The sequence below is a fragment of the Prionailurus viverrinus genome, chromosome C2 (genome assembly GCF_022837055.1).
Source record: "Prionailurus viverrinus isolate Anna chromosome C2, UM_Priviv_1.0, whole genome shotgun sequence".
Classification (NCBI taxonomy): domain Eukaryota; kingdom Metazoa; phylum Chordata; class Mammalia; order Carnivora; family Felidae; genus Prionailurus; species Prionailurus viverrinus.
In genome coordinates this window covers 110,741,372-110,757,993 of record NC_062569.1, presented here as the reverse complement: position 1 = coordinate 110,757,993, position 16,622 = coordinate 110,741,372, and the positions used below count along the sequence as shown (strand labels likewise).

Genomic DNA, 16,622 nt, shown 5'->3' with positions numbered 1-16,622 from the left:
TTATATAAGATGTGGACATTTCCTACCTATATACTTAAAAACAATTTTAACTGCAATAAAAGTCCTGTCACATTTCATGTAAGCAGGAATTAATTTAGACACGAGTTATTACTACAAAGGAAAAGCAATGCAAAGAAGCTCACCTATACTAACCTATACTATGTGAGGTAGTTAAGTGCTGCTTTCCAAATTAATACACCAGGAACTAGAGAAGATCCAGAACTTGCCTAGGACAACATGAGATAGCCAAAGAAGAGTCAGGGTGCCTATTAGTTTGACTCGGCCCACCCATTGATCAGCCAAATACATTCTCAGGGCTGTGGCCTTGACCCAATGCCCATTTACTCCCTCCCTGTCCACATAGTTAAATTAATCTGTAGATAATGGGAACCCTTTAAACATTATACATATGAGGGGCGCTTGGGTGGCTCAGTCGGTTAAGCATCTGACTCTTGATTTCGGCTCGGGTCATGAACTCACTGTTCATGAGATTGAGCCCTGCACTGGGCTCTGCACTGACAGTGTGGAGCCTGCTTGGGATTCTCTCCCCCAACCCCTTTCTGCCCCCCCCCCCAGCTCATACTCTCTCTCAAAATAAATAAATAAACATTTTTTAAAAATTATACATATGTAATGCCCTTGACAACTAAAAAAAATAGGATATTGACATACTTAACAATAATGTGGTCTTGATTCATATGCTCAGGAAATTCAAAATTCTGGTGGAAATTGAAGTACAAGCCTAACTCTATACTACAGCAAAAAGGTTACTTTTTCTACAATAGTGTAATTGCCAAAAAAAACTTAATATTTTTTATGTAGATGAATGTCTGACTATAAACTATATTAAAACTACTTCAAAAGCTTCTCCTTCCACCTAACAATAACAAACATGCTACAAAATATTGTTACTAAGCCTGCCTTCTCTTGCAATGGTCTCCTGTTATCTTCTTCCAGGAAAACCTGAGCCACAGTTAAGACACACTTTCGAGATTCAGAACAGATAATGAATTCAGTCCCAACTCCTAGGCCCAAGTTTTTCTTGTAGAATACTTCCCAGAACCCATACAGCTTTGAGTTTCTTTAAATACAGCTTTTGGTCTTTGTAGGTATAAAAATGGTCACATCTCTTACTACATTCTGAAATTTTAAGCTAGAAAAAATTTTGTCCCCAAATTTAATTTTTTAATTTTTAATTTTTTCACTCTTCTTCCAACAGAGGTCAAAATCCAGGTTAATTATATGACATAGGTAACAAGTGATCTCCATCTTCTCTAGGCTTCTGATCAGTTTCATAATAAAAGTTTTGATTAAAGCTCTTCCCTGCCATGAAAAAAAACAAAGAACAATTAATTGAAAAAGCAAGAAATGCTCTGAAATTCACTTTTGTTATAATACATCACCAACATATGGTTCCTAAGACCAACAACATTTTCTATTTTCTTTCTTTGCAGAAAGTTGTCCTGTGCTTTGCTGAGCTAAAAAACAAACAAACCGCCTCCGCCCACCAAAAAAAGCCCCACTCTATCAAGACCATGTAATGTTTTTATGAATCCTAAATCAAGTCTATGAACATTTTCTTGGGCTACTGGTAGATGAAAATGCTGAGACTAAGTGAAATTGAAAATGTATGAATTTACATACCTAACATTTTTTCAATGCCATCTTTCCTCAATGAACATCCCTCTTAAGGTTATAGTGTTTATGTGGACTTTCTTTTGTTTCACTGGATCTTCTTATTTAAATATTCTTTGCCACATGGAATTTTTTTTTTTTTGGTATGTTTCAAAGGCAGTTACAAGAAACTGAAGCATGTAATTAATCTGTGTGTCACTAATTAAGGTCTCCTGAATCCCTTCTTTAAATGTCTTAGCCTAAATGAAATGCATTTTTAATTGAGAGAACACATTCAAGCAGGTGGCTCTGAGAGGCTTATGAAGAGTCTTAGGAAAGACAAAAACATCAGTTATGTTCTTTCTACTGGATACCACTGAAATGGAGCCATAGGCAATCTGCTGGCCAGAGTTGTAGGGATGAAGGGGAGTCCTGGTTTTTAAAAGGCAGTTTCTTGGTGTATATATATACAATGGGGTATTACTCGGCAATCAAAAAGGATGAAATCTTGCCATTTTGCAACTATGTGGATGGAACTGGAGGGTATTATGCTAAGTGAAATTAGCCAGTCAGAGAAAGACAAAAACCATATGACTTCACTCATAAGAGGACTTTAAGAGACAAAACAGATGAACATAAGGGAAGGGAAACAAAAATAATATAAAAACAGGGAGGGGGACAAAACAGAAAAGACTCATAACTATGGAGAACAAACTGAGGGTTACAAGAGGGGTTGTGGGAAGGAGGATGGGGTAAATGGGTAAGGGGCACTAAGGAATCTACTCCTGAAATCATTGTTGCACTATATGCTAACTAATTTGGATGTAAATTTAAAAAAATAAAAAATAAAACAAGTTTAAAAAAAAAGAAAGGCAGTTTCCTGGTAATATTGCTCTAACAACATTCAATAAGGTTGGCAGCACCTCCCAGGGACCAAGTCAGATGTTCAGAGATTTTTAAAGGAATCTGCACCATGTACTTGGAATTTAAAAACCATCTTCTTCAGTTTCCTTAGGTTCTAATTAATCCCTTCCTATCAGAGAGGAACCATAAGTGAAGGACTGCTTATCAGAGCAAAGGGATTCAGAGCAAAGGGGCAGAGGCTCCCATTAAGGCCATGTGTGTTATCATGACGCTTTATCAATTTCTTCTGCAAGCATGCATGAATTGCTGTGGTTTCTCTCTTCTAAAAGCCAGGCAAAGATATCTGGCCTCAGTGGAACCCCATCCATGAGGAAGTACCTTTATGAGGGCAGCAGGAACAAATATCAAAGCCAAATTATATCTCAGTCATCATATAGTCAATTAATGCCCACAATGGCCTCTCTATAAGATAGTTTTTTTATTTTTGGGGGGGGGGGGGGGGAGAGAGACAGAATATGAGTATGGGAGGGACTTAGAGAGAGGGAGACACAAAATCTGAAGCAGGCTCCAGACTCTAAGCTGTCAGCAAAGAGCCCAATGCGGGGCTCGAACTCATGAACTGTGAGATCATGACCTGAGCCAGTCGGACACTTAAATGACTGAGCCACCTAGGTGACCCACGATAGTTTATTTTGGTAACCCAAGTATGGTTATGGATCCTGAGGAACAGAGAAAAATAGTTACAGAATTTGCCCAAAATGCATGCTGAGAAAAACAAATGGAAAGTGAAAGAGGGAAATGTAAGATTAACTTGATAAAAGCGAGATAAATACTTTAATGAGATTTCTGTATTTCAAAGCATACTGAAAACTGTCTACCAAGACAGCAATGGAAGGAAACATTGAAATGTGTGAGGATTTTTGGCTGCTCAAGTGCTTTTCATAGAAACTGTCCATGAAAAATATTTTAGAGCATTAAATCACAGGTGTTCTCTGTGGTAACAAGAGAGAAAATACAACATAGCCCAGGAATCTCTAGGTCAGAACAGATAGTTTTAAATCTTCTCTACCATTTGTTATCATTATGATCTTAAGTCCCTTCATGTATCGGCGGCTTCCCCTCCTCACTTATCAGTTAATAAGCATTGGTTATCACCAGAACCCATGTCATGAGGACAGGAATTATGTTATGTACCCACACTGGTGGCACTATTCTAAGGCACAGCTTAAGAACCTGCATAAGAGACTGTAACAAATGCTTACATTTGATGTTCTCTCACGAAAGCTACAAACTCAGGATCATTGGCATACAGTTCCAAAATTCTCATTCTTTCTTGAATTTCCTTAGAAAAGAAAAAAACACCATTAGAAAAACCCCGGCAGCTTTTTTTGAAGGAGTTCTCATTTTTTATAAGGAAGTGTGGCTTTCTGGGCTACCCAGAGGAGAGCTATAGGACAGAATGGCCTTTTCAGAGAAATGAGGGTTTGGTTACTGCATGAACCACTCTGGATAACTCAGACATATATTCCTAAGGAAAGAAGGGAGGAAAGAGAGAGCATTTGCTAATAATGGAAAAAGAAAGCACTGGAGGGGGAAATTAGGTATAGCTCAGAATTGCATATCCCCTGCATACCACATCGACTGGAAGATATCATGAGGTAAAAAAACTGACCAGGAAATATTTTTCACTCTTCCTTAAGGTCCATGTACTTTCATGTGTATGCATACACACACACACACACACACACACACACACACACACACACATACACACACACACACACAGCAGCAGCAGCAGCAGCAGCAGCAGCAACAGAAAAGCAAAGTTACCTACCTCTTTGGAAAGCTCACTGTTCTCATACATTTGCCTGATTTCTTCCCTGCTCAGACCACCAATCATCTCTCCACTTGCAGAGCTGTAGAAGGGGTTGTGAGGATAGGGCCCCTCATACTGCTCAGGTCCAGCCACATGGCTTTCATATGCAGGGTACTTCACAGCATTTTCAATTGATGAGAGGCTGTCAGGCTGCCTGCTGGAGCAAAAAACAAAAGTATGGTTGAAGAGGTTTTTCAGATGCTCAACTACTTCAAAGACTATTTACCTGAAGCACAATTTCTATTGGGCAAGAAAAAGAGGTGAGCTGGATACAGATGTGGGGAGGTAACTATGAAAAATATTCAGCTCAATCTCAAATATTATTTATCAGGTGGTATCATTATCATTTCCTGAACTACATGGCAAGTGCCCTATGGAATGACTGTTTCATGTCCTATTTGTCTTTATTTGCCCCAAAATGCTTGTCAATAAATGTTGATGGGGAAATATGTCCTTCACCGTATAGTATTTCATTAAATGAATACAGTTCCATCATTCCCAGAGTATGCAAGTCAAAATCAGTATGCAACCTGAGTTGCATCAGTAAACAGAGAATTTGATAGAAAAGTAAATACAGGGAGACCTCAATGAAATTCCATTCAGATCTACAAATATTTACTGAGCATCAATTATGTGCCTAGGATTGTTCTAGATGCTGATGACACAAAGAGTTTGTTGGAACCCTGTCCTGAATACACTCTAAAGCAAAATCAGAATTAATAAAAAAAAATGTAACAACAATGATGGAAGTATGTCCTGGGTGCTCTAGGAACCTAGGAGAGGTGTCTCCCTAGCCATGCCAGAGAATGAGGACAGGTAACCTGAACCTGAAGCAGCAGATCTTACAGACTCGAGTAGCACAGAAGCAAAGTACAACCAAGGATCACGATCACATAACAACTAAAAGGTCTTTGAATCTCTATCCTACTAGGAAGAACAGGTTTCATTTCCCCCATTAATGAAGCTACTAAACAGAGAAACAGATTTTAGTTCTTGTCAGATTCTTACCCAGATTTACAATCTAGCTAATTACCACTGGTAAGAGCCAAAAGGGAACAAACTAACAGATCTGGTCTTCACACAGAGGTCTCACCTCAGTTCCATCACCCTTCTAATTCCACCCCAATGGCAAAACAGGCCTTCTGGCCACATTCAACAATGACATTCCTTCAGTGTGTCTTGAGATTCATGAATGCCTTCCTGACTTTGCTCATGCTCATTCAATTAACCACCACCACCACCCCCCCCCCCCAGGAAACATCTACCCTCCTGTCCAGCTAAATATCATAACCATCATTAAAACTTCTAAGACACTCTCCCAGGCCAAATGAATTAATCCCTCATCTAGGCCCCTTAGCATCTTATTCATACTCTTGTTTACATTTGTTTCCAATCTGACATCCTTTGAGGATAGGGACCATGTTTTTATTCAACTTTATAGCTTCCTCTCCTCCAACCAGATCCATATACCCAATAGGGCACTTAGTAAGTACAAAATAAATGAATAAAAGGAGTATTTTATTCCATTAGAGAGCAATTTTCTTTATATACCTGCTGAGCCTCTCTCTCTCTCTCCTAACATGACGAGTCTGAAGAGTCCTGACGAGGAAGAAGACAACAGCAGACGAAACGAGGACAAGTCCAACCACAGAGGCAATGGTGATGCCTATTACCAGGGGCTCAGACACAAACTCCTCACAGTGCTCACCTCGGTACCACCAGTTCTCACCCACCCGGCATCTGTAATGAGAAGAGACAAAGTCCAAAACCAGAACCACTGTGCTGAAAACAACAATGGCAGAACCTTTGGCAGGACCGGGGAAAGGTAGTGAAATAAATACTGACCACGTGAAGCTTCAGTAAAGGAGTGAACATAACAGGTTAAGTGATCATACAATTTAAGGTTGTGATTAATGGCTGGTGCAGACCTGGCAGGTCTTCCATGACGATTTGTAAATGACTAAATAAAAGACTGACTAGACCGAAAGAAAGTACTCTATTTAACTTTCTTACTTATACTTAACAAAACACAGGCCCACAAAGGAAAGTGACTATGAGATCACACATTAGTCAGCAACAAATCTGGGTCTAGACTCCAGTCTCCGAACTCCTCATCTCCTTTCACCACACTGCAGAGATCCCCCCAACCCTGAGGCCCCAGGCTTGGGCAAAAGTATCAATTCCCAGAGCAGCAAGAAAATGACTGCTTTTCAAAATAATATTAATTTCTCTGGAAATCAGCAAACTATTTTTCCTTGGAGTTTTCTAGTTCAACTTTATACTTTTTCATTCAAAAGAGTCTGATCATCCCCACCTAGGTCCTCCGTGTCTGGCATCTATACCAACATTCGCCCATTTTGACGTTCACAAACCATCTTCTTATTCATGTTTCTCCCATTTATTCTAAGCGTTTTCTCCATTTACACCCATGTGACTAGTTGTTGTGTAGTTCAGAGGTTGACTAGTTCTGTTTTGTTTAAGGGAAATGAGTACAGGAGAATGGTCAGGCTACCTGAATCTGCTCGTCTGTCTGTGGACTTTCTTAGGCTCTGCCTTTTAAAAAAATGGATCTTAGGAACTTTATTTTTGAATACTCAGTAGGACCAAGAGCAGCTCAAAGCCTTTAACAACACATCCAACAGGACCACAAAAACTTCACAGTATAAAGTATTAATCTTATGCCTAACAACACAGCCAACACCAACTACTGCAAGTACTCTCCAAGTAAGACATATTTAAATAATGTTTTTCTTATAGCTTCCTAAAAGTATAAAGAACTGGGTATAATTCAGGCCTATTAACTGACCCAGTCTTCACATGAGAACTAGATGGCATCCATCTATTGCCTAGATATAACTTTTATAATAAATATTGCTATGATTATCCTAAAGTCATAGGTGTAGACAATGACTACAGAAGAAGTTATCTGTAACCTTGGGAAGCCAAAATCTCTACGCAACATACCTACAAATGGCCCCATGTCCAGGCATAATGTCACACTTTCCATCATTCAAGCAGAAGTCAGGCTGTAGGTCACAGAGACTCTGACAGGGCAGTTCTTCCACACTCAGGTACCCAGGGTGGCATCTGCACTCTGCTTCTCCACTCCAGGGGTTGACTAAACACTCAGAAAATTCATTGCATGCCTGAAACTTGCAAGGGTTGGCTTGATCACCTAAAATATCAAACAAAGCAGAGAATTATACAAGAAAAGGCAAAATACAGGGGCTGGGATACATGAAGCCCCTCCAGTAACACTCTCCCACTGCAAAGTACCAGAGGGCAACCCCATTCCTGAACCATTAAAGTATACCATCGCCACCAATACCACAAAAAATTCTCACCCATCCTTGGATTGATGAACTTTTATCAAATTTTCTGAAACCCAGAACTAAAGGATAAAACCCAATGACCTGTTTTTTTTTTACATGTTTTATCAAAGAAGCATGTGGAAGCCTTAAAACACATGCCATGTAATTGTCACTCTAAATTCAACATAGTTTTCATATATCATTCATTTGCACCAACCCTAACCTACTATAGTAGTTACAGTACTACCTGTGTTCTGTATACAATGCTAAATGCCAGTTCTCCACACTGAGAACATGGGATGAGGAAACAGAGCCCAGAGAAGAACTGATAGGAGCCTCAGGGGTGGATATAACCCAATAAGAGTAGCTAAGAACATCTGAAATTTGCTGAAGCCAATGTGAGAAAAATAAATCAGCCCTATACCACCTGAGGCCATTCCCAATAATATTTTGACTTCAGTAACTATTTTTCTTTATTAGATGAGAAAAAATAAAAATTTTAAATAATTATGACAATAACAAGTCAAAAGTGATACAAGACAATGACCATGATGGGTCTTCTATCCTACCGAAGAACATCCCGCTATATGTCTTCACTGATAAACAGCAATCTGTGAGTGGCAAATGGTGACACAGATACCAAAGACAGATGAAATAGGTGGAAATGATCCATAGACTCATCTAGATGAAAAATCATGAAGTTAAGCCAACAGGCTAAGGGGAGCTAAAAAAAATAAAGAGCATAGTCTCTGTTTCCAGAGAAACTAATATGGTTTTGAGAATCAATGATTTCCTTGCTGCTCTGGAGATTAAAGATACCCTGCACAAATCTGTGGTCTTGGACTTTGGATCTCTGCAGCTTATTTTCCTTTATCCTATGAAGGAATGCAGAGACGAACGCAGTTGAATAGTATAGCCCCCAAAATTCATGTCCACTCAAAACCTCAGAATATGACCTTATTTGGAAACAGGTTCTTTGCAGATGTGATCAAGTTAAGATGAAGTCATATTTGATTAGGGTGGACCCTAACCCAATAACTGATGTCCTTAAAAGAAAAGGGAAATTTGAACACAGAGACACAAACACACAGAAAAGAAGGCCATATAAAGATGGAGACAGAGACTGGAGTGATGCATCCATAAGTCAAGATCATCAAGGATTGTCGACAAACACCAGAAGCTTAGAAGGAGGCAAGGAAGGAATTTTTCTTAGAGCTTTCAGAGGAAATGTAGCCCTACCAAACACCTTGATTTTGGATTTCTAGCTTCCAGAACTATGAGAGACTAAAGTGCTATGTTGTTAACAAACCAATCAGTTTGTGGTTCTTTGTTATAGCAGCCCTAGGACATTAATATAGGAGACACTAATAAGATGCTCTTATAACAAGGAGAGCATCCAAATGTGATGACAGATGGGCAGTTTCTATATGCAGGATTCATCTGTGTATTTCCTAAGTCTACACATCTTTACACTAGTATTCATTTTGTCACTCTGTAATCAGAAAATAATCTAATCTTAGACTTGAAGAAAAGGAGTGTATATAGGGGGTGGGAAGGATGGTATTGTGTGGCTCCCTTTTGTTGATAAAAGTTCAAGAATTTCTGAAACATGATGTGAAAACAAGTAAGGCAAGAGACAAGTCAGCCTTGTCTCTAGTCCATCGTGGGATAAAATAGTGTTTTAATTGGAAGTCTTTTAACTAAAAATATGCATGCTATAGGAAAATACCTACTTAGAAATTTGAAAACTTCGTGGCCATTCTATGTGGGTATAGGTGAATGTTTTTGCAGGAGGGAGGGAAGGAAAATAGAGTATAAGAGGAAAAAAAAATCTTGCTCCCTTTTGCTTCCAGACTGAGAAAAACCAAGACTAATATATAATCATGTAAATAAAAGGCTGTAGTTTGGAGGTCTCTTTCTAGGTCTTTGTGCGGGTTGAAGGTGAGGATGCCCAGAATGCATGACCCTCTGTTTGGAAGAATCAAAGGTAGACTTAGAGCTCAGCTTAAGATAGGAGACAGGATCTAAATTGTAGAATGAATACATTCTGGTTTTTTCCCAATAGAATGCTAAGAGAAGGATTTATGGGTTCAGGAAAATAAGAGTGAAGGAAATATGAAGAGGGTCTGGAAAGATAGCAAAAGCAGCCAGAATAACATGGTAGCTGACTAGGTTCTGGAGAAAAAGTTGGCCAGTAAGAGATGCCTTTGAAAGATTTGCTGAGGAATTTAGGATGGTTAAGCCTAATAGTAATATGCTTAAGCCACCTGCAACGCTACAATAAAGCCTCTTCCATCACCCTCATACCATCGGCAAATATCTGACAGAATCAACTACCTTGGGTTAGAGGTGTTCTGGGAAGTGAAAAATGGGACTGTGATCTGTGTTGGGTTCACATAAAGAACAACCACATGGGTCAAAGTAAATGTGAGACTGGAAACTCAGCTCAACTAACTCAGAGCTGGAGATAATTAAGAAATATTTAAATTCCCGGATAATTCCTAGAGATAGTGAGAGTGAGAAGGCCGTGAATGCAGGTTTTACACTGCACAAGGGAGAGGCTGATTCCAGTTCATTTGAATATTAAAGGAAAAGGTGACCCTATAAACCTAGATGACTTGCCATGCAGCTGACATGTGAGTTACACACAAAACTGAAGTGAACGCACTTCTTTATTGTAATTCTCTCTATTTTTTATTTTTTCAATGTTTATTCATTTCTGAGAGAGACAGAGACAGAGCAGGGGAGGGGCAGAGAGAGACGGAGACACAGAATCCAAAGCAGACTCCAGGCTCTGAGCTGTCAGCACAGAATCTGATACAGGGTTCAAACCCATGAACTGTGAGTTCATGACCTGAGCCAAAGTCGGACACTTAACTGACTGAGCCATCCAGGCGCCCCTATTATAATCTCTTTAAAAAGAAGTAGATGGACTTTTGCAAAAGTTGTATGAATCATAACTGTTTGTATTTGTGTGGGTAGTCAAATGTTCTTGCATGGTTTTTGTTTAATCCTTAGACTAGCCCCCATGAAATATATAGACCAGGTAATAATACTATCCCCATTTAACATATAAGTACTAAGCCTCAGAGATAAAATAGCTCATCTGGAGTTACACAAATGACAAACAACAGAGCAGAGGCAAGAAACCAGGCCTTCCAAATTATAATTTCTTCTTCCACTGCCCCACACTTTCCTCATTTTGAATGAATGATGTTCCTTCAAAAATTTCAACGGGAAGAATGTTTGCTTTTCTTCCAGTTAAAGAATAGTGTTGACTCCCAAACCAGTTTGAGAGTAAAAGGCACTAGAGAAATACAAACCTAGGCATTTCACCTTACTCCTACTCAAAGTCACTGTTCTCTCTATGGAAGGAAAAAGAGAACAAAGTTTGAGGATCCAACAGTATCCTCTGCATCCAAGTGTTCCAAATAAAAACAATGGTTTATTTCAGCCAGTCACAGTATTTTTGAGTACCTCTTATATGCAAGATACTGTGCTAGGTTTGGGCCAGAAAGTGATTAATAAATCAGACAAGTCTCTGTCCTTGTGGACAGCTCAACTGGAAAAATAGCCACAAAGCAACTATGTGCATAAATAGTCATTATTACAAAAGTTATACACTCTATAGCAGGAAAGAATATTATATTACAGAAAAGACTAAAAGGAAAGACCCAATCCAGATTATGGGTGAGTCAGTGAAAATCTTGAGGAAAAAACATTTGAACTGAGGCATAAAAGGTGAACAGAAATCAGCAGAGAGGGGAAAGAGTTTTAGGCAACAGGGACAGTAAGTATATGCAAAGTTTCTTGCAAGTTTCTTGAATCTGAAGAAGTAAAACAAGCTAATTTGAGTACAATATGGTGAGCAAAGAAGTTAGTTTCACTGGATGATACGGGGGAAAAAATAGGGACCAGAGCTCATGGCTATTGAACCAGGCAGCCACTGAAGATTTCAAGTAGGGAAGTGAAATAATCTGATTGATGTTTTAGAAAGAGCACCCTGGCTGCGGTCTGTATAGGGGAGGGGAATAAGACAGGTAGTGGGGAAACTGGTTCAAACGAGAGGTGATAATGAAGTACACAGATTTAAGACATATTTAGAATTTTCAGAATTAATATAAGTTTGGGGGTGATGGAAACTGAGTTATCAGAATGACTTCCCAGGTTTCTGGCTCAAGTAGGTGAGTGAATATGGCTTTCATTTCTCAAGACAGTGAAGCTGACAGAAGGATTCAATTTACTTAAAAGATGCCTGCTTTGAATTCTGTGTCTCCCTCTCTTTCTGCCACTCCCCTGCTTGTGCACTCGCTCTCTCTCTCTCTCTCAAAAATAAATAAGCATTAATAAATGTGGAGAGTTACTGACATTTATGTAAGATTTACAATAATGGAAATGGATAAAACAGCTTAGGAAAGTAATATAGAAGGAAAGAGAGTGCAAATCTTTTGGGTTTGGCAACTCAGAGATGAGTAGAGCAGATCCAGGGGATAAGTAAAAGAGAGCTAGACAGAGCAGGTAGAAAAGGGAATGGGGAAAAAAAAGAAAAGAAAAGGGAATGGGAGGTAAACAAGGTAATACATGTGAACAACCCTTTTTAAAAGAGAATGATATTGATGTCCTTTGAAGAGATCATTTAATAATTACCAAGATGTGGAGATTCTGCCTGATATAATACTCTTTTTCCTACAAGTATTGAATTTACCTTGATTCACTATAGAAGAAAATGCACAAGAATAATAACCGGATTCCATTAAGAAACCACCATCAGCATTCAATACCATTACCTGATTCCACATCGAGGGAGTATTTATCAATAGCCAAGTTCATGGTCTGGTAGGCCGTGGTACAGAAGTCTTCCAGAATCATGTATACAGCATTGTTGACATTAGGAGGGACAGACTTGGCAAACTTCATTCGGCTGTTCACCACAATACTGCCATTTCTAAAGTTCAGGATTTCTAAATTCTGGAACCCTGTGAGATTTGACTGGAGGTAGGGAACCAGCTGCAATACATGAAAAGTAGTCAGTTTGTTTACAAGGTTTTGCTATTTTGTTCAAAACATACCAATGCCCACCCAAAAAACAAGAATGAGCCCCTCCCCCACTTTTTGACATTATATTCTATTTCAATTCTATATTCAGTATTTCAATTATTTAAACTGTTCATCAATAAAAGTATAAATTGCCAATCACTTGAGAGTCAAGAGATTTTCACAGCAATATTTAAGAATCCATGAAACTCACAGACAGTTTTAGATAACAGAGAGTTTATTCTCTCCGTTTCACTAAAGAATCACAACAGTCAAGGCGTGACTGAGTGGCTTAGTTGGTTAAGCATCCAACTTTGGCTCAGGTCATGATCTTGCAGTTCTCAAGTTCAAGCCCCATATCAGGCTCTCTGCTGTCTGCACAGAGACTGCTTCAGATCCTCTGTTTCCTTCTTTCTTTCTGCCTCTGCCCTGCTTGTGCTCTCTTACTACCCCCCCCCAAAAAATAAAAATAACACATTTAACAAAAACCAAGGTTCACAACAGTCAAGGTATTATTAGTACCTACAGAAAACTGGTCTCATAATAAAATGTGAAAAGAAATTGTAAACTTGTTTCAGTTCCATGATTCATGGAATACAATCTTCAGTATCTAAGTTATTATATAATCTTCAGGCTATATTTGTGTTTCCCATTTCTTGAATCTATCTGTTGTATTGTTTTTCTACCAACTGTAGACTATGATGCTATTTACAAATCAATGTGCACAACAGACCAGACTTTCACTGGCTCAGATTTTATGTTTGGGAGAAAGAGGGTTAGTACATACACGATTATTCACTAATACTCATGTTGCATTTCTTGTGCTTACCAGTTCCAAAAATCTTTGCTCCAGTGCTCTATACTCCAAAGAGTTTTTATTAAATAGGTCTTCCGAAAACATCATGTTTGTCACTCGGAGGCTGAAGAAAACCACCAAAGCTCCTGCAGTCTGGGTATGACTCAAGTCACCTCCTTCTGTGGGTTGCACCACAATAGCCCTCTCTGTGGACTGAACATTTGTAGACATTTCCACATAACTACCAACCTTGCCATTTTCCTCAGGGATTACCTCAGGCTGATAGTAATCTGTGCCTATCCGGTCCAGTTCTAATGAAATATCCTGTACACCCATAATTACTTCATCCTCTAGCAGGGTGGAGCTTGTGGTTGGAGACAATTTGGTAGACTGTGTCATGGAAGATTTCAGCCAGAGCTTGTCAGTACTCTGCAGTGTAGTTGCCAATATGTCTCTGGACAATTTCCCCAGGGAAGAAGTTCTTGCCCAAACTACATCTGATTCTGGCAATATGGTCCCCAAAGGTTGCATATCTGGCTTCATTATTGAAACCTTGCTGTCAAACCATTCACGGTCGGATGACTCTATAGTTTGTTCCATATCCTTCTTTAGAAATGGTAGCTCTGGTTTACCAGTAGAAGCAGAGATTGCTATAGCTGTCAATAGAAGAGGTGCTTTGGTAACTGAGTAATCATCAATGTCAGGTGCCTCTGATATTTGCTTGGAGAGAATTAGAGATGCAGATTCAGTTGTGGTCTCTGCAAAGATGGGCACAGTAGGTCCACCAATGAGCTCTTCCTCTGCAAAGTGTGAGGATCTATCATAATATCCATATTTTAAATGCTCAGTACTTTGCCCTGTGGAATCTTTGTCATCTATACCTAATTTCTCATCTATACCTTCAGTTGGCATAAGTGATTCCTGATCTTCAAGCCATGACTTAGACAGTGGTTCAGAACTCTTCTCTAATGAAGTCTCACTCCATGGCCAAGTAATCAGATCCACCTTTTGCCCAGATCCTGAACCTAAACCACTCTCAAATATAAACTCTTTTTCTATGGATGTGTCTGGCATCAAAGTGCTCACTTCCAATTGGCCTTTGACTTTGGAGGCCAAAGAGTCTAAGCCAAAAGGTATCATTGTTTCTTTAGCAAGATCCAAAGTGACAGAGGAGGCCAGATATGGTGAGGATGTCAAAGACACTTCAGAGTCTTCCACAGATGATATCGTTTCCTTTGGCACTGGATGAGTGAATGGACTTGAAGGCAATGAATGAACAGAAAGAATCTCTTCTGGCCCTTCAACTTTGATTAATCCTAAAAATAAAGTTTTCCATTAATTAATCTACAGAATTGCCAAAATGTATTCCTAGTTCTCCTAATAAAGCAAGCTATTCGTTTTCTCATTAAGTTAGGATGTACAGTGCTGATTTTTACTTTGATATATAAGCAAGCAAGAGGATCTCATGATTTTGTGATGTGGTACAATCACTCATGAATATACCCCCTTCCCTGAGGATAACAAGATCTCAGCTATTGAAATAATTCATCTTTAAAGATTTTAGTTTTTTACTCCATGAAAATAAAGAACCATATTGACAACAAAGACTGAATCTAGTGGAAACTAGACAGAAAATCCAGGAAATTTTGTCTTTGAATTCTGATTTCCTTATTATGTTTATTGCCCATCATCCTCCAGATTTACCCAATGTTTAAAATCCTGGACTCATTATTTATATCTTTAACTTCCTCTTTCACAAATATAGTCCATCCATAAGTCATATTGATTTTTCCTTTCTGCCACAACTAAATCATCTACTTGATTTTCATTTCCTAATCTCTGTATAGCTACCCTGGTTTACGTTCTCCCTTAGCTCGCATTCTCCCTAATGCAAGCTAAATTCTCTATATTGGGCCCCCGCAATTAATACTACTAAAAGATACTAGAATAATTTTCTTTGATGTTGTTTATCACCATAACATTTAACATCCAAGTTAATAAAGTAGTTCTTTAATAGTAATTTAATTCAATTATGTATTCTTTAATAGGATGTTCAAAACATCTATTAACTGATCCCCCACCCCCACCCCACCAAGTTCATTTCTTGTTAGTTACCTATTTGGAATCTCCATTCCAACCAATTAAATCTGATTGTTTCCTCTCTCACACAGCTTTTCCAAGATATTTCCTCCTAATAGATGTTACCATGCTTCTCTATTAGCCTTAGTGGCATTCTTTCTTCAAAACCTTTGTCATCTGATATAATAAAGTCAAAAAGTATGAAAAGTGGTTAGAATCACTTACCATCTTCTAATATGTGAGATCCAGAAGTTCCTTCCTTAGAAACCACAGGCAAGCCAGTCTGAAGCACTGCTGGGGTGACAGAATGAAGAGTCAAGCTGCTAACCTCTAAAACCTCTGGGGAAGAACTGAGGCCCACCTTCGCGGGAAAGGCTAATTCGGGTGTAGACACTAAATCACCCAAAGGGCTTTCTGACCAGAGTTCCCTGCCATTGGTTGAGGGAGGACCAGAGCTGAAATCAAGTGGTGAAATACTGCTGGTGGTGGATTCATCTGCTGAGGGCCATTCAGCTTGAAGGGTATTATCCTGGGGGGAAAAAAAGGCTAAATCATATCATAGATAAAAGAAACACACAAAAATGATTTCAAATATCACCTATGTGTAACATTCCCAGATTTTCTAGGGACACATAGACAATGTAATATTGGTGGGGAGGGGGTGGGGACATGGGTTCTCCAATCAAACAGATCTCTAATCAAACCCCTATTCAACCACACACTATTTGAAAACTCTAGGGAAAAACCACGTACCTCTTGAAACTCATCATAAATTGGGGAGAGATGAGATACCATATTTAAAAGATTCCAAAGTGAATTTGTGAGAAAAAATATTTCTCTTACTTTAGATGGTCCCTTACTCTGTCTTATTAGCTTAAATACTCTACATACAAAATTACTATTCTCTGTAATTTGATGTCAAAAACCTAAGCACATTGCCTACAGCAGGAAAGAACAATTAGAAATATTATTCATTCTGAAATGTATTTAACTACTTAAGGTTTTTTGTTTTGATATGAAATGTCACCACATCAAAATGTGGTCTTGC

The 16,622-nt window shown here is 38.8% G+C and overlaps 1 protein-coding gene across 1 annotated transcript in view; it reads right to left on the bottom strand.

Annotated features, from left to right (window-relative positions):
* Positions 1-593: 593 nt before the first annotated feature.
* The window catches only part of IMPG2 (interphotoreceptor matrix proteoglycan 2), an 85,513-nt gene continuing 69,484 nt past the window's right edge, over positions 594-16,622 (bottom strand). Inside the window, exons 13-20 of the mRNA XM_047874020.1 lie at positions 15,800-16,103; positions 13,529-14,811; positions 12,453-12,672; positions 7,319-7,529; positions 5,906-6,094; positions 4,313-4,511; positions 3,741-3,820; positions 594-1,323 (exon numbers count right to left, since the gene is read on the bottom strand). Coding sequence (XP_047729976.1) covers positions 1,311-1,323; positions 3,741-3,820; positions 4,313-4,511; positions 5,906-6,094; positions 7,319-7,529; positions 12,453-12,672; positions 13,529-14,811; positions 15,800-16,103 — 2,499 coding nt within the window. The 3' untranslated portion in view covers positions 594-1,310. The remainder of the gene's footprint in view (positions 1,324-3,740; positions 3,821-4,312; positions 4,512-5,905; positions 6,095-7,318; positions 7,530-12,452; positions 12,673-13,528; positions 14,812-15,799; positions 16,104-16,622) is intronic.